Raw genomic sequence first — 20,497 nt, forward strand, 5'->3', positions numbered from 1 at the left:
TGTGCTGCCGGGCCCTGCTCGGGCCGAGTCCCTCAGCCACCGACCCCCGTTCACTGGGCAGCCGGATGCTGTCTCTGTGTTCAGACTCCGCTCGCTGTGGCTGGGCCGGATTTCAGGCTGGACAGATTGTGGTGGGCAGCTGGAGTACCGTGGTGTGGCCCCCATCACCCACACTTCATATGTCTGTGTGGATTTCTGAAGCCATGTGTGTGTGTGTGTGTACACTTCTGGTGGGCAGGAGCACGCTGTGGGTGGGAAGAAACCCTGCCTGTCACTTGCCTTTAAGCAGGTGTGTCCCTTCTGTGCATGTGTTCAAGCCCCCTCTTGGCCCACTCGGAGGCTGCAGGTTCTTCAGCTCAGGCCCCGTAACTGGCCCAGGCCCCCTTACCAGGGATGGCTAACTCCGTGCCTGTGTGGCTCCCGTCCATTGCAGGTGCCTCTGTGTGGTGGCATCCTAGGGTGCAGGAGTCTTCTGGGCTAGACGTGGGGCCATGTCATTGTAAGCCACAGCACTGCGGGAGGAGTGACCGGCCCATCCTGGAGGCTGCGTGGGCTGGGCCGCAGGGGAGGCTGCCAAGAAGGCACCTGTGGAGGAGTCCGTCTTGCCGTTGGACAAGGGCCAGTCGCGGTGGCGGCAGGGCGTGGCACTCTAGGTGTTGGAATTTGGACATGTGGGCAGGGGCAGGAGGGTGCATGCCGGGTGACTGGAGTTACCAGTGTCAGGGAGGCAGTGGGAGGTGTCAGGCTGGTGTGCAGTTGGAAAGCACGTGACAGACACTGCGAAGCCATCTCCTGCAGGGCCCAGGTGTAAGTCATCGCGCTGGCTGTACCTGTGGGAATGGTCTTTGCCACACTGACTTTTTGTATGAGCAGTCTTTCACATTTGCAAGGGTTTTCTTGCTTATAACATCATCTCCCCTCGGTTGTCTGCAGCTCTGGGTCTGCAGCTGAGGATACTGAGGCTCAGTGGAGGTCTTCTGCCCCCTCCCCATCCCACACTGACTGGTTCTCTTCGCCGCCCGCGCTGAGCGACCTTCCGAAATTGCACTTACAGAGCGGGGCAGAAAACGCTGCGTGTGCGTTTGCGTCTGGTTTGTTCCTCGTCCCGTCTTCTTCGTCTTTATGTTCTCGGTGTCTGAGGCACAGTCAGTGCTTAATAGATTCGCTGGAAGAAGTCGGGTCAGCAGTCCTCAGTTTAGCCCCCACCGTGCGTCTGCCCTGCGCAGGGTGCTGAGGATATTTAAACGGAGGCGTGGGGACCAACCCAAAGAGGAGGCGGTGCATCCACGGAAGCACAGCTCCGTCTGTCCTCTGTCACGCGCATCGGGGTCACTGAGGTGGGGGCTTGTCTGGTCTGGGGCACGGGTGGAGGCAGCGACCTCACAGGGGACCTCCGCCTCCTCGTGCCTCCTTAACCACACCCAGAGCAGGCGCGGTCGAGTCCTCACCCTCAAATTTTGTCATTGGCGGTGTCGTCATTGCTTTAATTTGAGGGAGTCAGGAGGGATCTTAACATGTGGTGCTTTCCCCTATTTGACACCCCTTTATGCTTTGTCAATCAACAGGAGCTTGAAGAAATCCGCAAATGTGGAATGAAAAACTTCCGTAACATCCAGGTTGATGAAGCTAATTTATTGACTTGGCAAGGGCTTATTGTTCCTGTGAGTATTGAACACTTCCACTTCTTACCAGATTATTCTTTAAGGTGATGTGTGTGCTGTTGGGCTTATCTCTGCCCCTGAGTAGGCTCTTAATCCAGGCAGCCAGCAGGTGCATAGAAACGGGCTGTCGCTCTAGGGCGATGAGGTAGGGAGCACAGCCTTGGGGTCCAGAGTAGAGTTCCATCTTTGCGCTGGTTTGGTAAAATTCTGGGGGCCCCAAGCTTCCGGATCTTACGTACATGGGAACAAGGAGTTTGCATGTCTGCTCCTGCGCTTCCCTGGCTTCCCTGGCTTCCCTGTGCCTGGCCTCACTGCTCAGGGTGAGGCCCCCTTCTCTGCCCTGTCTGGGAGAGGGCAGGCCTCCCCCTAGATCTTCTTTTGCTTTTCCCCTTGGTTTTGCATCTGTGCCTCTAACCCTCTGGACACCTGTGTTCTGGGCTTTATTGCTGGCACCCTCTAAATCCTGTCTGTCTCAGACTCCTTTTCCTAATTGCTCACATGTTCCCATCCCCCTGTGTCTCCTCTGGGCCTTGTGCCTCCACTGTCCGCCCCCGTGGCCCAGCTCCCTGGTCTCAGAGACTTCTTAGGAGGAGTCCTCCTGGCAGCGGCTTTCCCCGGCCTTACTGCGCTCTCGATTGTCTACTCTTCTCTCCATCCTGTCCCCTCGAGGCTTGTCCTGTACTCAGCTCTGGTTTGCCATCCGGTTTCTCCTGCTCTCCTGAAAGCGCTTTGCACCAAGCACACGGACTCCTCTTGCTGTCACAACTCTTGCTCGGCAGTCCTGACGCCGGGGCCCTTGCTTGTCTCCGGGGCTGGCCTTCATGCTGTCACCAGCGTGCCACTTACTCTGTCCTGCTGCTGCTGCCGCCTCCCTGCAGCAGGTGTCTTGTTGGTCTCCCACCTTTCTCTTGTTCTGTTTCGTCTACTGGGGACCCCGTCTACTGGGGACCCCGTGTCTTCTGTAGGTTACTCTGTGGTTCAGGAAGGGTTCCTGCCCTGTCTCCACTCCTGCCTTCTCTCCGGGGCTGCACCATCTGTCCACTAGGTGGCCACACTCGGGCAGTGTGCAGCCTCCTGCTGCCCTGGCTCGCAGCCTTCACCGGCCGCGCGCTCCTCTGCCTCCGAGGACTTCCCACATGCACGCGCTTGTGCCCGTCCACACAGCCTCGCTTCCTTGCCTTTCCCACTTTGCCCATCTGGGCCGCAGGCCCTCTCCCCGAGCCTGACCCTGCCCGCCGTCGTACAAAGTCGTTTCTTCCATGCTTAGTAGAGATCCTTTCTTCTTGGTGCTGGTTATAAGGTCATGGCTTTTTTTTTTTACGTCCCTGAAACTCGAACCACAAATACTGGCTTGTTAGTTTATTTCTTTTGGGTTGTTGGGAAAGTCAGGACTCTCTGTTGCATAGAGAAACGTAGAAAAATCCGTCAAGGCTTTCCTGATGGCCTAATGTAATCATCTGGATAACTGAGGAAAGATAAGCTCTGGGTATTTATTTTACTAATACTTAGGATATTTAAGTCCAGGCACCTCCAGCCCCCCTTGTAGATTTCTTTAGGCTCAGAGGTGATGGGCTTGGAGTACAGGGTATGGGTGAGAGGGAACCCCCTGAGTAGGAGGTGGCCAGCCAGTGATAGGGACCTGCTAAGTGCCGAGTAGGACATCTCAGACTGGGGCCAGCAGGTGGCATGGTAGTTAAAGGCTCTGGGCTCCCACGTGGCTGATCGCGGTTCAAGTCCTGACCTGGTGGCTTGCTTTCTCATTTTCCCTCTCTCTCTGGCCTAGTTAAAATAATAATAATAAAATTGGTACCAGCAATTGGCGTAATGGCTATGTCGCTGGACTTCCATGTCGTTGACCATGGTTCAAGTTGTGGACCTGGTGGCTTAAACTCATGCCAGGCGGCGCACGTGTGTGTGTGCGCCCAAGATCCCAAGAGGAGAATGGAGGAGAAAGGATTGAGATGTGGCCATCCCCCCTGGGGGGGTGATTTCTCGCTTTCTGTCTTTCTGTCTCTCTCTGTCTTTCTGGTGGCTTAAACTCACACTGGGTATGTGTGCGTGCATGCCCAAGATCCCAGGAAGAGAATGGAGGAGAAGGATTGCGGCGTGACCATACCCCGGCGGGTGATTTCTCGCTTTCTGTCTTTCTGTCTTTCTCTGTCTTTCTGGTGAGTGCACGTGCTCTATAGCAAAAACCTTTAAAAAAATAAATAAATAAATAAAGTAGGGGCCAAGAAGTGGCGTGGTGGTTAAGGGCGCTAGACTCCCACATAACCAACCATGGTTCCAGTTCAGGCCCTGGTGGCTTGTTTTCTCACTTTCTCTCTCTCATATTCTGTCCCTCTCTGATCAGATTATAAATAAACAAACAAACAAAATAAAGTTAAATAAAAATAATTCTTTGTGGTGGTTAAAGGTACTAGATTCCCACATGGCCAACCATGGTTTGAGTCCTGGACCTGGTGGCTTGCTTTCACTTTCTCTCTCACTCTGTTCCTCTCTGGTCAAATTGAAATAAACAAAGGAAGAAAATAATAATAAAATAACTTAAAAATAAATAAGTAAATAAAGGACCAGCAGTTGGCACAATGGCTATGTCGCTGGACTCCTATGTAGTCGACCGCAGTTCGAGTCCCAGACTCTGTGGCTAAACTCATGCCGCACACGTGTGTGTGTGTGTGTGTGCCCAAGATCCCCGAGAGGAGAAAAGAGGAAAAGGGGTTGCAGTGTGGCCATCCCCCCAGGGGGGTAATTTCTCACTTTCTGTCTCTGTCTCTGTCTCTATAGCAAAAACCTCTCCAAAAATAAATGATTGGGGTGGGGGTGGAGAAGAGAGGACCATCTGACCACCTGTCTCTTTTTTAATTGAGATTTTCTAGTTTGATAAAAGAAGTGGATAGTTCATCCCTTCGTCCCTAGCTCTTTGGAAAACGATCAGAATGAGAGGAGTGGTTTTAAGCGGTAAGGCTTGGTTAGTCTTGTCCTGTGAGCTCAGGGGCCTGAGTGCCTGCAGACTGGCTCCGAGAGAGCTCTGTCCGGCTGACCCTGCCACCGCTCACACCAAGGCCTCCCTCTGGGTTCGTGTGGGCAGAGCCCATGACACAGTGGGTAAGGTCTCCCTACACCGGAGGTGGAGATTGGCTGGTGGGATCCCAGTGTGCCTGGGCGGAGGCTCTGGGAGGTGTCCAGGCTAGAGCCCACCTTCCATCTGAGCACCAGTGCCCAAAGGCGGGCAGCCAGGGCCAGGGTGGTCTGAGGAGCTTTTCTCCTCCTCCAGAGCTGTTGGGCACCCTAGTTTACTTACAGCTCCGTCCGTCCATCTACTCCTTCCTTCATGCAGGGAGAGACACAGACCCTAGCAGGGTCTCGATGCTGTGAGCCACCCTCCGCTCCAGAGCCATCCTGTGCATCAGCTCGCAGTGTCGTGTTTGCACTGTGCCGCCACACGGTCCTCTCAGGGCATTTGTGACAGCACAACCCCCTACTCCCCGGGCCACACTTGTCCCCTACACCCACCTTACAGGGTTTGGGCCAGCACCAGACTCTTCTGCCCCCACTCACCCGAGGTCCCCGGTGGGGATGACGTCCCCGCTTCATGCCTTTCCCGCTGGGTGCTGGTCCCCGGGGGTCACTTAGAGTCCTGGCCATGGTTCCCAGAGAGATGCGGAAGGCAGGCGGTGAGAGTGGATCGGCACTTCCTTTTTTTTTAATATTTTTTTTGGAGAGGTTTTCGCTATAGGGCGCGTGCGCTCGCCAGACAGACAGAGACAGACAGAGAGACAGAAAGCGAGAAATCACCCCCCAGAGGGAATGGTCACGCCGCAATCCCTTCTCCTCCATTCTCCTCTCAGGATCTTGGGCACGCACGCACACGCACTCGGCATGAGTTTTAAGCCACCAGGTCTGGGACGCGAACCGCAGTCGACTACGTCAGTGTCCAGCGACATAGCCATTACACTAACTGCTGGTTCCCTGGATCGGCACTTCTTACAGTACTCTGTCATTACCACGGCCGTCAGGGTTTTTTTCTCCCCTAGGTTTTTGCCATGGGACTTTTGTGTTCACCAGAGGGGAAAGAGAAGCAAAGTGAGAAATCACCCCTACCCCCAAGGAGGATGGCCACTTCACAGTCCCTTCCTTCTCTTTCATTCTCCTCTTGGGATCTTGGGCATGCACACACACGTGCCAGGCATGATTTTCAAGCCACGGGGTCTGGGGCTCGAACTCTGGTCAGCCACGTGGTAATTCAGCCACCTTAACTACCACACTACCTGCTGGGCCCCAAGTTTAGTCCTTGTTCATGTTTGATTTTATATAAAAATTGTTCACCTGAAAATCAGAGGTAAAGTCCAAGGAAAAAGCGCTTCAGATAATCCCATCACCAGGAAATTCAGTCGAGGGCCAGCACTGTGGCCTAATAGTTAAGGGAGCTGGGTCCCACGTGGCCAACTGTGTTTGGAACCCCGGCCATTAAGGCTTAAAACACACACTGGGGGGACCAGCAGATGGCACAGCGGTTACATTGCTGGACTCACATAGTTGACTGTGGTTTGAGTCCTGGACCCAGTGGCTTAACTCACCGGGCATGTGTGCGTGTGTGCCCAAAATCCCGAGAGGAGAATGAAGGAGAGGGGATTGTGGTGTGGCCATCTCCCCTGGGGTGTTTCTTGCTTTCTGTCTCTCTAACAAGTACACATGCCCTATAGCAAAAATCTCTCTCTAAAAACCAACCAACCAACCAAACAAACAAACAAACAAAACAAAACCCCACACTGGGTGCATGTGTGTGCATGTCTAGAATCTTGATGGAGTGAAGAAATGGAGAAGGGGTGGAGGGGTACTTTCTCTCTGTCTGCCTGTCTCTCTCTGGCGAGCATACATACTTTGTAGCAATTCAAAACAAAAAAGTGGGCTATACTACCCAGGATGTGGTGCTTAAGGCAGTAATTGACTGCTCATTTCAGGACCCAGACCCGATAGCTTAAAAAAAAAGAAAAAGAAAACACACCAGGTGTGTGCACATGTCCAAAATCCCAACAGAGAAATGAAGAAGGAGAAGGGATTATGGTATGGCCACCCCCATGGTGGGTAACTCCGCTCGCTCGCGCTCTCTCTCTCCCCCTCCCCCTCCTGCACACCTCTAGAAACTTTTTTCTTTTTTAATTACATCCCATCACATCCCTTTTCCATCCTTTCCTCTAACCAGCCAGGGTCTTAGGCACGCACATGTGCCCAGCTTGTTCTTTTTTTTTTTGATTTTTAAAGAGTTATTTGTTAATTATTTTGTAATTTGCCACAGGGCATGTGCACCCATCCGAGAGGGACAGAGAAGGGGGGTAATGAGAGAGCAAGCCACTGGGTCTGAGACTCAAACTGTGGCCTAGCCATGTGGGAGTACAGTGCTTTAACCAAAACATCATCTGCTGGTCCATCAAATACAAAACTTTGAAATCAGAAAATGGGATGTTGCATTTTGGATTCACCAGACGCGAACCGCAGTCGACTACGTCAGTGTCCAGCGACATAGCCATTACACTAACTGCTGGTTCCCTGGATCGGCACTTCTTACAGTACTCTGTCATTACCACGGCCGTCAGGGTTTTTTTCTCCCCTAGGTTTTTGCCATGGGACTTTTGTGTTCACCAGAGGGGAAAGAGAAGCAAAGTGAGAAATCACCCCTACCCCCAAGGAGGATGGCCACTTCACAGTCCCTTCCTTCTCTTTCATTCTCCTCTTGGGATCTTGGGCATGCACACACACGTGCCAGGCATGATTTTCAAGCCACGGGGTCTGGGGCTCGAACTCTGGTCAGCCACGTGGTAATTCAGCCACCTTAACTACCACACTACCTGCTGGGCCCCAAGTTTAGTCCTTGTTCATGTTTGATTTTATATAAAAATTGTTCACCTGAAAATCAGAGGTAAAGTCCAAGGAAAAAGCGCTTCAGATAATCCCATCACCAGGAAATTCAGTCGAGGGCCAGCACTGTGGCCTAATAGTTAAGGGAGCTGGGTCCCACGTGGCCAACTGTGTTTGGAACCCCGGCCATTAAGGCTTAAAACACACACTGGGGGGACCAGCAGATGGCACAGCGGTTACATTGCTGGACTCACATAGTTGACTGTGGTTTGAGTCCTGGACCCAGTGGCTTAACTCACCGGGCATGTGTGCGTGTGTGCCCAAAATCCCGAGAGGAGAATGAAGGAGAGGGGATTGTGGTGTGGCCATCTCCCCTGGGGTGTTTCTTGCTTTCTGTCTCTCTAACAAGTACACATGCCCTATAGCAAAAATCTCTCTCTAAAAACCAACCAACCAACCAAACAAACAAACAAACAAAACAAAACCCCACACTGGGTGCATGTGTGTGCATGTCTAGAATCTTGATGGAGTGAAGAAATGGAGAAGGGGTGGAGGGGTACTTTCTCTCTGTCTGCCTGTCTCTCTCTGGCGAGCATACATACTTTGTAGCAATTCAAAACAAAAAAGTGGGCTATACTACCCAGGATGTGGTGCTTAAGGCAGTAATTGACTGCTCATTTCAGGACCCAGACCCGATAGCTTAAAAAAAAAGAAAAAGAAAACACACCAGGTGTGTGCACATGTCCAAAATCCCAACAGAGAAATGAAGAAGGAGAAGGGATTATGGTATGGCCACCCCCATGGTGGGTAACTCCGCTCGCTCGCGCTCTCTCTCTCCCCCTCCCCCTCCTGCACACCTCTAGAAACTTTTTTCTTTTTTAATTACATCCCATCACATCCCTTTTCCATCCTTTCCTCTAACCAGCCAGGGTCTTAGGCACGCACATGTGCCCAGCTTGTTCTTTTTTTTTTTGATTTTTAAAGAGTTATTTGTTAATTATTTTGTAATTTGCCACAGGGCATGTGCACCCATCCGAGAGGGACAGAGAAGGGGGGTAATGAGAGAGCAAGCCACTGGGTCTGAGACTCAAACTGTGGCCTAGCCATGTGGGAGTCCACCACCCCAGCCACCACCCCACCTACTGGCCCGACCAGCATGTTTTTCAAGCCACTTGGGCGGGGATTCAAACTGCAGTTGGCCACGTGGGACCCAGCTTTCGGTGCAGAGCCCTTAACCACTGGCAGTACGGGGACCAGCCCATAGTTTTTTCCATAATATACACTTTTCCTTGAACTTCGTCAAGGCTCTTCGTATTGTTATTTTCCACAGAGGTTATACCAGTTTGTATTCCTGCAGACACTGTCTGCACAAGTGCCCACACAGGTGCGCTGTCATCGGGGGATTTTTACCAGCCCAGTGTTTTTTTTTTATTTTTTTGAGAGATTTTTGCTCTAGGGTACCATGCGCTCACTGAAGAGACAGAGACAGGAAGCAAGAAATCACCCCCCAGGGGATGGCCGCTGCAATCCCTTCTCCTCCATTCTCCTCTCGGGATTTTGGGCACACATGTACCTGCACCCACCGTGAGTTTCAAGCCTCTAGGTCTGGGACTCGAACCTTGGTCGGCCATGTGGGAGTCCAGTACCCTTAACTACCACGCCACCTGCTGGCCCCACAGCCCCGTATTTTTAAAGGGGGTTCTGAGTTGTGAGTACTTCAGAACCCAGGCAGTGGGGTCCACCTTCTGGCCTCCAGCTGGCCCAGGGGTCTTGGGCAAGGTGCGCAGTTGGTCCCGCCCTGTACCCCACGTCTGTGATACTTAATCCCAGTGGTTGAATAGTAGAGTGGGTGTGGAGTGTCCAGCTTCGCGGGCCTGGCGCTCTTGTTCTTAAAGACAGTAGTTACGGCTGTCGTGGGGCTTCTTCTGGAAAACTGTTGGTCAGTATTTAACAAGGAGCCTAGGAAACACACACAGAAGGAGATGATTGTTGCCAGTTAGGTCTGCATTTTTAAATTTTGTTGCCGTGGTTGACTTTTTCCTCCTGCTTATTTATAACTTCATATTTCTGCAGCCTGTTACTGGTTAGAGTTTTAGTGTATTTGTTGAATTGTAGGAATTCTGTATATTAATCCTTCGTATCTGGGGAAAATGTTTTTCAGCTTCTTGTTGTTGACTTTTTAATTTTGTTTTGCCAGTGTGTGGTGTGGACACTCACATGGCTAACTGCACAGTTTGAGTCTCGAGTGAACACTGTGGCTTGAAAAATATGCTGCGTGCGTGTGCCCCAAATCCCAAGAAGAGACTGGAGGGGAAGGGATTGCGACGTTGGCGTGGCCATTCCCCTTGGGGGATGGTGTCTCTCTCTCTCTGTCCCCATCTCCTTTTCACTCCCCCGCCCCCTGACATGCACCCTGTAACACAAACACACACAAATATGTAATTTGAAAGATTCTGTTTTGTTTTGTTTTTAATTCATTGTATTGTGGCAAATGCCTGTAACAAAATCTGCCATTTTAATAATTTGTAAGTGTCTTTAGTTACATTTGCAGTGTGGTACAGTGCAACCATCACTCTATTTCCAAAAATTTTCATCCCTCAGACAGTAACTCCCCTGTCTGGGCTCTGTGAATTTGCCTGTTCCTAAAGGTGTTTCACGTAAGTGAAGTTGACATGGTATTCATCCTTTCTACTGTGTTGTCAGAAGTCATGACTCATCTTTGCATAGAAAAACAGAAGAACATGTCACGTTTTTCCCGACATCCCAATATCTGGTTGATTTCATTTAGTGTAAGTTTCCAAGGGCTGTCAGTGCTGCAGCATGCGTCAGACTTTATCTTGCGGGGTGACTAATATTCTGTCGTGTGGCTGTGCCACGTTGGAGATTCTAATGTTTTCCTGTGGGCGTCAGAGTCTCCCCTGTGCCCAGGCCTCACTATTTCTGATTGTCAAAGGCTTTGCTAGTGTTCAGTTGGTGTTTGCTTGAGAGCTAGAGGGTTGCGTGTGTGTGTGTGCACATGCGCGTGAAGGAAAGAGAGAGGAGGGTTCAGCCCCTGCACTGCCTGCGTGGACTGGGCCTGTAAGGCAGTGTGTGGTAGGAGCTCACAGTGTCACCGGGTCTTTGCTAAGGTGCGTCCTGTCTCATGTCCGTGTGTCTTTCTGAATTCCTGGGCATGCGTGCTTACCAGAGAAAGGGAGAGCGGAGGCACCCACAGTGGGCATGGGCAGGCCGCAGTCCTTCCTCCGTTTCTCCATCCCAGCTGGGTGTCGGCTGTGCACGTGCTGCCAACGTGTTTTCAACCCCTGGGCTGGGGATAGGAACCTGGATTAGCCATGTGGGGTCTGACTTAACCACGGCTATGGGGCACTTGTTTATTTCTTCCCTGAGAGTGAGAGATGGAGAACGAGGGGAAGGGCGGGAGAGGTAAGCACCTTCAACAGACACTCGTGGTGCCCCCCAGCAGCCTTCCCAGCCAGCCAGGATCATGGGTACTGGGCCTGGTGTGCACCAGTTGACCGGGTACCCAAAGCTGCAATCCCCCGTGTGTGCCCAGCTTCACTCGGACCGCGGATACTGAGGTGCCCCTTAGCAGCCCACCTGGGCACTTGTGCATGTTCTAACTTAGCTTTTCTAATTTCTTTTTTTTAATTTGCAAGGGGGTACATGTACTCATCAGAGAAAAAGGGAGAAGGAGAGGGAGAGGGAGAAAGCCCCACCCCAGTGGGATGTGGTCTCACTGCAGTCCCTTCTCCATTTCTCTGTCTTGCTGGGATTTAGGGCACATACGTGTATCCAGAGTGCTGCTCAAAGCCTTGGGGCTGGTATTCAAACTGCAGAGTTGGCCATGTGGAACCCAGCTCCCTAACCACGAGGCCATGGGGCCAGTCCAGCCCTAATTTCCTAGGGGGGAACCTTTTACCTAGCTTTTGTCCTGCATGTGGACACTCACTGAAGAGTAACAGAAAGACCGTGAGAAGGAAAGGGAAATCGCCCCCGGGGGATGGCCATGCCGCAGTCCTTTCTCCTCCATTCTTCTGAGATTTGGGGCATGCACACACATGTACCTGGCGTGAGTCTCAAGGCACCACGTCCAGGACTTGAACTGTGGTCGCCATGTGGGAGTCCACTGCCTTAACCACTATGTTACCTGCTAGTCTCCCAATGTTTTTTTTTTTTTTTAATCATTGAGTGAATTTCATGAAAGACCATATTAGTGTCCGTTGAAGTTTTATGATGCACTTTTTCTTTAAGTTGACCAGAAATAGAGAAGGAAAGTAGGAAAATAAGCCTTCAGATCCAAGACTTGAACTGCAGTCGGCCATGTGGGAGTCCAGTGCCCTGACCATCAAGCCACCTGCTGGCCCCTATGATACACTTTTTCAAAATATCCTGTTAATTGTTAATTAAACCTATCTTCTCTTTCAGAATTAACTCCCCCTTATTATGATAGATGATTTTTAAAAATATTCCATAGCATTAAATTTCTAGTCCTTGGGCCGGCAGATGGTGTGGTGGTTAAGGTGCTATGGCTGACCACAGTTCAAGTCCCGGACCTGGTGGCTTGCTTTCTCACCTTCCTTCTCTCTCTTTTTTTCTCTCTGGTCAAATAATAGTAATAATGAATAAAATGAAATAATTCTTTAAAAAATTTCTAGTCTTTAATGTGTTGGCATCAGTGTTCAGACCTGAGGTTGGATTAGATTTTGTTGTATCTCAGTGGATTTTGGTAAAATGGGCATACTGGCTTCATATATGATGAAGAAGTTTAATTCTTCTTTGTCCTGATTTGCTAATTCTGCTTTTAGGTCTCAATGCTGTCTTCCTTTTTCCTTGGTATTTGTTTTCATTGTGTTTTTCTTTCCTTTTTTTCTTTCTTTTTCTTTTTTTGAGAGGTTTTTGCTATAGGGCGTGTGCGCTCGCCAGACAGAGACAGAGACAGACAGGCAGAAAGTGAGAAATCACCCCCCAGGGGGGATGGGCATACCACAATCTCTTCTCCTCCATTCTCCTCTCGGGATCTGGGGCGCCTCCGCACACCCACGTGCCCGGTGTGAATTTAAGCCACCGGGTCCGGGACTCGAACCGTGGTCAGCTACGTGGGAGTTCAGCAGCATAGCCATTACACTAACTGCTGGTCTCTCATCGTGGTTTTCTAACTTGAGGCTTAGTGCGTCGTAGTCCTTTCAGGTAGACACTCATTCTTGCCAAGGCCGCTCCTGTGCCCTGTGTTCTTCACCCTGAACTTGTTGCTTTTCCTTTGGCTGAGAAGATGATGAAGGCAGCGGTGGAACCATCTCAACCGCGATGGAAAGTCTGTGTAACTGTGCCTCAGTTTCCTCACTGGTAAAGTGGGCGTGCCTGCCTCTCACAGTCTGGACTAAGTAAGTCCGCTGAGGAATTGGCTGGCACAGAGGAAGCGCTTAATTTAGCTAGCGTGTAGTTAAGGCTTCAGCTGGGCCGCCCTGGATTTCATTGCGCTTGGACCAGAGAAGCACAGACGCGTGAGTCATCGCCATCTCCCCGAGGCCTCGTGTAATAAAGCGGCCTCCGTAATGGTTTTTACAGTGCAGCGTGGTTCCCGGGAGGGCCTGTGTATGGGCCCGTGTACCGCCCCGTGTGCCCTGTGGGGAGGCACGCAGGCTCTGCCGTTGCACAGCGCCACGGCCTCATGCTGGCCCCTGCGACACACTGCTCCCCTTTCTCTTTCTTGTTTGTCTTACTTAATTTTTTTCTTTGTGTATGTGTGAGAGATTGAGAAAGAGAAATGGAGACAGGTACTCCCAAAAGGATTCTAGCTCCTTGATTCACCCAGCCTCAGCTGGCTAGCTCGGTCACGGACGTGCGAGTGCACAGGAGGCTCTGGGATGCACACTCGGGACCTTCCCATGTGGGTCCGGCTGCGTTACCTCTGGGCCACCTCCTGGCCCTCCCTGCTCCCCATTCAGGACCCGCATACTCTGGTGCACTGACAGGGTCAGAAGCTAGGACCTTCCTGGGTTTTGTGTGGACTTTCCCATCCCGTTGGTTCCCGCACCGCTTGGGCTCATCACTGGCTGTCCCCTGCCTGGGCTCGCAGGCCAGCCTCTCTGCAGGGCTGCAGGTCAGCGGTCTCCACCAGTTGACTCTGAGGTGGGCCACGCGTTGCGTCCAGGACCTGTCCGTTTCAGGAGGGCTCGGTCTCTTGGGAACCATCATACCCTTCCTGCTTTCTGCTCAGGGCCTCCCTCCTCCTGCTCCTGAGCCTTCTCTGAGATTCTTCCCATTCCCTAGTCTTAGTCCGTCACTCCCTCCTCGGTGCTCCTCCCGTCGCCGTGTGTAATAGCGAGAGAGCCCCCAACTCAGCATAGGACAGGAGGACCCGGAGAGCACGCTCGGGGCGACGGAGCCAGCAGCTCAGTGCTCTGAGGGGACTTCACTGCCCCTCCTGGCTCTGGCCTTCTGTCCTCCCTTGCGTTCTGTACAGCTTGCCGCCAGTGTCAGCCGCAGCCGCACAGACGCGCCAGCGTGAGGAGGGAAGGGCACCATCTCTTCTCTGTCTCTCTGTCTCTCATTGAGCTTTCTGTTTCGAGATCGTTGTAGGTCCTCATGAGCTGGAAGAAATGACACAGTGCTTTCCGTCACACCGTTCGTCTAGGTCCCCCAGTGTGAACTCTGTGTAACTGTGTGCAGCAGTGTCATAACCAGGAGATCGACAGGCTCCGCTCACCTTTCTCACGGCTTTCCAGTTTTACGTGCGCATGTTCAGTTCCGTGCAGTCTCATCATGCGTGTGCTTTGCTGTGACCAGGAACAAAGACACACCTGGCCCCGGGCCCCAGGGAGACCCCCACATGGCTTTATCTAGTACCCCGTTATTGACCAGGCTTCCAGAAGCACCACAGTGAGTAGTGGCGTCTGATAGGATACCCGAGCCACGGCTGTGCTTGGCGGTTTTCCGGTATTCACATTAAAGGGACACAGGCCGGCAGGGGGCGCGGTGGTTATCCACAGGGTTCCAGTCTTGGCCCAGCCACTCGCTCTCTCACTCCTCCCACTTCTCTCATCAGATTAAAAAATAAGGGTAACAATAAAGTTAAATAAATAAATAAAAATTATTAAAAATTAGAGACCAGAAGATAGCATAATGGTTACGTCACTGGACTCTCCCACATAGTCAACTGTGGTTTGAGTCCCAGACCTGGTGGCTTAATTTTCACACCAGGTGGGATTAGCATTAGTGTAATGGCTATGTCACTGGACTCCCATGTAGTTGACTATGGTTCGTGTCCCAGACCCGGTGGCTTAAACTCAAGCCGGGCGCGTGTGCGTGCGTGCCCAAGATCCCGAGAGGAGAAGGGATTGCAGCGTGGCCATCCTTCCTGGGGGGTGATTTCTTGCTTTCTGTCTCTAGTCTCTCTCTGTCTGTCTGGCAAGCGCACCCACCCTATTATAGCAGAAACCTCTCCAAAAAAAAAAATTCATGCTCAAAATCTTGAGAGAATGGAGGAAAACTGGCAAACATTTTTTTTTTTAATGTTAGGTTTTTTTTAGGTCCACAGATAGAGTAGTGGTTAAAGCTCTGGACTCCCACATGGCTGAACACAGTTCATGTCCCAGACCAGGCAGATTGAAAATCATGCCAGGCACATGTATGTGCATGCCCAAAATCCTGAGAGGAGAAAGGAAGAGAAGCCACTGCAGTGTGGCCATCCTCCCTGGGGGGTGATTCTCACTTTCCCTCTCTTTCCGTGTCTCAGTCTGGTGAATGTATGTGCCTTTTGACAAAAACCTTTGAAAAAAAGTGTGGAGGGGGTGCCCAGCAGGTGGTGGAGCAGTTGTGTTCCTGAATTCCCATGTAGTTGACTGATTTAAATCTCAGACTCAATGGCTTAAAACTCACACCGTGCACGTGTGCGTGCCCAAAATCCCAAGAGAATCGAGAAGGGATTGTGGTATTGCCATCCCTCCTGCAGGGTGATTTCTCACTTTCTGTCTCTGTCTCTCCAGCAAACACACACCTCCTTTGGCAAAATCTCTTTAAAAACAAAAAACAAATAAAAACAAGAGCCAGCAGGTGGGGTGGTGGTTAAGGATGCTGGATGGCCGACCATGGTTCAAGTCCCGGGCATGTGGCTGGCTTTCTCACTTTCCCTCTCTCATTCTCTCTCACTCTGTCTCTCTCTGGTCAAATTATATATATATAAAATTTAATTATTTTTAAAGAAGAAGATGGGGCCAGCAGGTAGCATGGTGGTTAAGGACACTGGACTCTCACATGGCTGACTGTGGTTTGCGTCCCAGACCTGGTGACTTTCTTTCTCACTTTCCTTCTCTCTCACGCACATGAGCTCTCTTGCTCTGTCTCTCTCTGGTCAAAATAAAAATAAAGTTAAATAAAATCTTTTTAAAAAAGGCAGAACAGGGGACCAGCAGTTAGTGTAATGGCTGTGTTCCTGGACTCCCATGTAGTTGACCGCGGTTTGAGTCCTGGACCCGGTGGCTTTAACTTATACCAGGTGCATGTGCATGCGTGCCCAAGATCCTGAGAGGAGAGTGGAGGAGAAGGGATTATGACATGGCCATCCCCCCTGGGGAGTGATTTCTCGCTTTCTATCTCTCTCTCTCTTGTCTTTCTGGCAAGCACACATGCCCTACAGCAAAAACCTCTCAAAAAAAAGGGGGGGGGCAGAAAAAGAAGACACGTTTCTTTATTTATATAGACCACATGTGCACACACATGGGCGAGAGAGAGAGAAGGTCACCCTCCGTACAGGATGTGGTCACACTGTGATCCCTTCCTCCAGCCTGCCCGTCCATCGGCCCCTGGGCGCTTCTGTTTCAGAGTCACCAAGGTGGGGGTTTGAACTGTAGTCGCCATGTGGGCTTTGGCTTCCCTTTTCTTTCTTTCTTTTTTCTTTTTTTTTTAAAGAGATTTTTGCCTTAGAGTGTATGCTTGCACAGGGGTGGAGGGTGAGTTGGGTGGGTGGGTGAGTGAAGGGGAAAGAGAAATCACCCCCTGGGGGATCACCACGCTGCAGTCCCTTCTCCATTCTCCTGACATTTTTGGCATGTATGCACATGGGCCAGGCATGATTTTTTTTTTAATTTTTTTTTTTTTTGGAAGTGGTTTTTGCTGTAAGGAGCGTGCACTCGCCAGAAAGACAGAGAGAGGCAGAGAGACAGAAAGTGAGAAATCACCCCCCGGGGGAGATGGCCACGCCACAATCCCTTCTCCTCCATTCTCCTCTCGGGATCTTGGGCACGTATGCACATGGTCCCAGTGTGAGTTTAAGTCACAGGGTCCGGGACTCGAACTGTGGTCGACTACATTCCTCTCCTGTAGGGGAGCTCTGGACGGGGTCAGGGTCTGGGCTCCGAGAGCTGACACTTAGCCCAGAAGAACACGTAGGTGGTGGCGATGACTGTGTAGTCAAGGGAGGGTCCGAGAGGTCGGTTAGCAGGCGCTCAGGACTGGGTCTGAGGACACCTGGGGTCCCTACTCTGCAGCTTCTCCTGGATTCATGGAAAAGACTGGTGATTAACATGCAGGCAGGAGAGATCTCCCCAGGACAGCCAGCGTCCTTCTGCACGCCTCCCTCTGCCTGTTACAGTCTAATCGGCGAGAAGTAAGAGGAAATCCAGACAGCTACATTATTGGGGTTTTATTGACTAAGCTGGCGGCATACAGGGTACTCATGTCTCAGCCCCAAGTGTAGGGAGAAGGGACTTATAAAGGCAGAAAACACATTTGGGTAGATGTGGCAGGAGCGGACTGCGACACGGGAAGGAGTGGAGGTTCCCGGGCCAAGTGGTTACAGGAGTCAGATCAAGCAGGTTAATCATCTCTAGCTCTTTGCTTAGACACAATGGAATCTTAATGGTCTAACTGGCTCAGGGCAAGGGTCTGGCGACTCATGGTGACATCACTAAGGAACATTGTGGAGGGAGGGAGTTTCGGGTTATTTAGCGAAGACAAGTAGGAGTGTTCATCACTCTGTTTACTCCAGGGAAAAGGAAAAAGCAAGTTTCCACCGTAGAGAGGCCTTTACAATGGAGGTGCTCCTGCCTCACCATCTGGCCGTGCTGCTCCTCGTCCCTGTGGCACCCCCAGCTTCACCGCCCTGCTTGGCTGCACCAGGGGTGTGGCCAGTGATATCTGGGAACACCTGGGCTTTGTTGTGTTTTGTTTTGTTTTTTTTTTTTTTTTAAGAGAGAATTTTGCAATAGGGCACATGCACTCACAGGAGAGAGAGACAGAAAGTGAGAAGTCAACCCCAAGGGAGGATGGCCACATTGCAGTCTCTCCTCTTCCATTCCCCTTTCGGGATTTTGGGCATGCGTGCACATGCGCCCAGGGTGAGTTTTAAGCTGCCGGATCCGGGACTGTGGTTGACTATGTTGGAATCCACCGACATAACCATTACACCATCTGCTGGTCCCAAAATTTATTTATTTAAAAAAATTTTTTTTTTCTTCCACGAGCAAGAGAGAGACACAGAGGGAGAGCCCTCCCGACAGGGTCTGGCCCTACGATCCACGCTAGCCCAGCCAGCCCCAGTCACGGGCACACACTGGACAGTTAGGGCTGTCTGACACCTGGAGCCGCCATGCAGGTGCGCCTTGTGGGGCGTCCTGATTCACCGCACCGCCTGGCCCCCAAGTCCACTTTGGTCAGGCTTTATCATCTCGGTCCCAGCTGTTAGCTGATAGGCAGAGAATGTTCTTCTGGGACCGTGGAAAGGTCTAGAAATGAGGAAGTGAGGTAAAACATTATGAACACATTAAATGCCACTGAATTATTCACATGAATATTTTTAAATGTGTATGCCACGTGAGTTTGACCTCAGTTAAAAATTTGGTGCTGGGACCAGCGGATGACATAATGGTTACATTACTGGATTCTCACACACATAGATTGAGTCCTGGATCTGGTGGCTTTAAACTCACACTGGTCGTGTGCATGTGCATGCCCCAAATCCCAAGAGAATGGAGGAGAAGGGATTGTGGTGTGGCCATCCTCCCTGGTGGGTGATTTCTTGCCTTTTTAAGAAAATTTAATTAATTAATGTGTTTTAATTTGACTAGAGAGGGAGGGAGAGAGAAAAAAAGTCAGAAAGCAAGCCACCAGGTCTGGGACTTGAACCTCAGTCAGCCATGTGGGAGTGCAGTGCCCCTTAACCACCATGCCACCTGCTGGCCCCTCGCTTTCTGTTTCTCTGTGTCTTTCTCCCTGGTGAGTGCATGCTCCCTATGGCAAAAACCTCTAGTGAAAAAAATAATCTTCAGGACCAGCAGTTGGCATAATGGACTGCCGGGTACGTGTGCGTGCATGCCCAAGATCCTGAGAGGAGAATAGAGGAGAAGGGATTGTGGAATGGCCATTCTCTCTGGGGAGTGATTTCTCACTTTCTGTCTCTCTCTTTCTCTGGCAAGTGCATGTGCCCTATACAGCAAAAACCTCCAAAAAATAAAATAAAATAACTGGGGCTAGCCAGTGGCATGGTGGTTAAGATGGCCGTATCCCACATGACTGACTGTGTGGTTCAAATCCTGGACTTGGCAGCTTGAAAAACATCAGATACATATGTGTGTGCCTCAAATCATGAGAGGAGAATGGAGAAGGGATTGCAGCGTGGTCATTCCCCCTGGTCACTCCCCAGCACCTTGAAAATCACACCAGGCATGTATGCACGCATGTCCAAGGTCCCAAGAGGAGAATGGAGGAGAGGGGATTGTGGCATGGTCATTTCCCCTGGGGAGTACTTTCTAACTGTCTCTCTCTCTCTCTCCGGTGAGTGCATGTGCTCCATAGCAAATTTTTAAAAGGGAGGGGGAGCAGCAGCTGATGTGACGGTAAGGTGCTGGGCTCGCATTCGGTCAGCCACAGTTCAAGTCCCACACCCAGCAGCTTGAAAATCACACCAGGCACGTGTGCGTGCATGTCCAAGATCCCAAGAGGAGAATGGCGGAGAGGGGACTGCGGTGTGGCCATCCCCCCAGGGGGTGATTTCTCACTTTCCTTCTCTGCTAAGTGCGCGTGCTCTATGGCAAGAACCTAAAAATAAAAAACCAAAACCTTTGCTTCCTTATAATGAAACCGAAGAACTTGCTGAAGTTAGCAGGAGATCTGCATATCTTTGAGGATTGTGGTTCTTTCCTAGAAAGGAAGAAGGAAGCGCCCGCTCGGTAGCAGCCTGTTGGTAGCAGCCTGCGTCTAGGTGTGTGCCGAATGCTCTGGTCCCCTTCTTCGGCCGTTCCCAGCTACATCTGCCATCCGCCCTCTCTCACTTCCTTTCGTACAGCCCATTTCAGCTCAGATCTTCACCAAGGCCAGACGGCGGCACAGTGCAAATGCAGCTGAACCCACGTGGGGAGGTCCCCAGTCTGTCCCAGAGCACCAGGGCAGATCTGTGTCCACGATCCAGGCCTGCCGGGTGTGGGTCATGGCACGAAGACTCTCTTTGGGTGTGTCTCCCCCACTTCTGTCTCTCTCTTTCGAAAGAAAGAAATGCAGAAACTTTGAAATTCGGGCCAGCCCTGCAGTGGTTAACTGCTGTGCATTGCAAGCTGGATTCCATATGGTTGACTGCAGTTCGAATCCTGGCACTGGTAGCTTGACAAACACGAGGTGCAGGTGTGTGCGTGCCCAGTATCGTGATGGGATGGAGAAATGGAGGGAAAAGGATTGGGCAGGACCCCGCCCCTTTGGTGGGCGCTTGGTCTTACACGTGTCTCCGCTCATAAAAGAGAGGAAGGAAGAAAGAGAGATACGGTACAGTACCCTGTGGCCAGACCTCCCTCCTTGCTTCCGCATTCCCCCTCCACATCCTGCCTCCTGGGTCCCGCACTGGCCTGTTTTCTGCTCTCTGTTTCCTGCTAATTCTCCTTTTGCTTCTCCCTCCTCCCCTCTCTGTCATGGCTGAGGCCAGATGAGAGGAGCATGCATAAAAGGTGATTTTGTCATCAACCTCAGGGCACACGTGGGTGGTTTTTAGGAGA

General features: G+C 51.3%; 1 protein-coding gene across 1 annotated transcript in view; it reads left to right on the forward strand.

The window, feature by feature from the left end:
* Positions 1-1,510: 1,510 nt before the first annotated feature.
* The window catches only part of UBE2L3 (ubiquitin conjugating enzyme E2 L3), a 41,719-nt gene continuing 22,732 nt past the window's right edge, over positions 1,511-20,497 (forward strand). Inside the window, exon 1 of the mRNA XM_014586827.2 lies at positions 1,511-1,661. Within this exon, the coding sequence (XP_014442313.1) occupies positions 1,515-1,661 (147 nt within the window). The 5' untranslated portion in view covers positions 1,511-1,514. The remainder of the gene's footprint in view (positions 1,662-20,497) is intronic.

This window comes from Tupaia chinensis, unplaced genomic scaffold (genome assembly GCF_000334495.1).
Source record: "Tupaia chinensis unplaced genomic scaffold, TupChi_1.0 Scaffold000024_1, whole genome shotgun sequence".
Classification (NCBI taxonomy): Eukaryota; Metazoa; Chordata; class Mammalia; order Scandentia; family Tupaiidae; genus Tupaia; species Tupaia belangeri.